General features: G+C 44.8%; 1 protein-coding gene across 1 annotated transcript in view; it reads right to left on the bottom strand.

Annotated features, from left to right (window-relative positions):
* The window catches only part of LOC104462957 (ATP-binding cassette sub-family G member 2-like), a gene marked incomplete at its 5' end in the record, with an annotated part of 8,713 nt that overhangs the window by 1,303 nt on the left and 6,780 nt on the right, over positions 1 to 630 (bottom strand). Inside the window, 2 exon segments of the mRNA XM_010075118.1 lie at positions 1 to 34; positions 570 to 630. The exon segment at positions 1 to 34 is cut by the window's left edge and continues 89 nt beyond it; the exon segment at positions 570 to 630 is cut by the window's right edge and continues 11 nt beyond it. Of these exon segments, the coding sequence (XP_010073420.1) occupies positions 1 to 34; positions 570 to 630 (95 nt within the window).

Below are 630 nucleotides of genomic sequence, written 5' to 3'. Positions count from 1 at the left end.
CGCTCGTGAGATTGACCAGCAACCCGGAGAAAATCTAAAGGCAAGGAGTAAAAAAAAAAAACACAACCAACAACAAAAACAAACCCCAGATTACAAATTACGTGCTGTAATTACACGGGTTCTTCTCTAGCTCTTGCCTCTGCTTCTTCAGGTTAAAAGCAAGTGGGAAGGCATTTCTAGGGGAAGGAACTCTTCCAGTGGAAGAACAGGCAAGGGGGAAGGAATAATTTCTGTTACCCATCTTTGGGCCATAACCCCATGTGCTCCTTCTCCTAAATGAGTGATGGGGAACGCTTCCACCCGTGCATTAAACCCGAGTGCTTCCTGTCTGCGGGTCCTGCATCAGTTCACATGAACTGTCTGCTGTTACCCTGGTTCTTGTTGGTTAAAAGGACAAATCAGGCTGTTCGATGCTACAGTATCAGAATATTCAAATCAGGACATTCAGCATGCTCAACCCAACAGTCTTTTTGCAGAATTCAGCTCAGCTTGGTGCTGCTAGGGTTTGGAGATGTCAACATTTTGAGGATTTTGGGATTCAGTCGAGAAAACTGAATAATGCTACTCACAATCATAAAAACAAACGTGATCATCATGAGCAGGTTTGCTACAGCGACCACGGTCTGTCCT

This window comes from Pterocles gutturalis, unplaced genomic scaffold (assembly GCF_000699245.1).
Source record: "Pterocles gutturalis isolate BGI_N339 unplaced genomic scaffold, ASM69924v1 scaffold8847, whole genome shotgun sequence".
NCBI classification, from domain to species: Eukaryota; Metazoa; Chordata; class Aves; order Pterocliformes; family Pteroclidae; genus Pterocles; species Pterocles gutturalis.
Note: the sequence above shows the minus strand (reverse complement) of the source record. Positions and strands in the feature narration are given on the sequence as shown.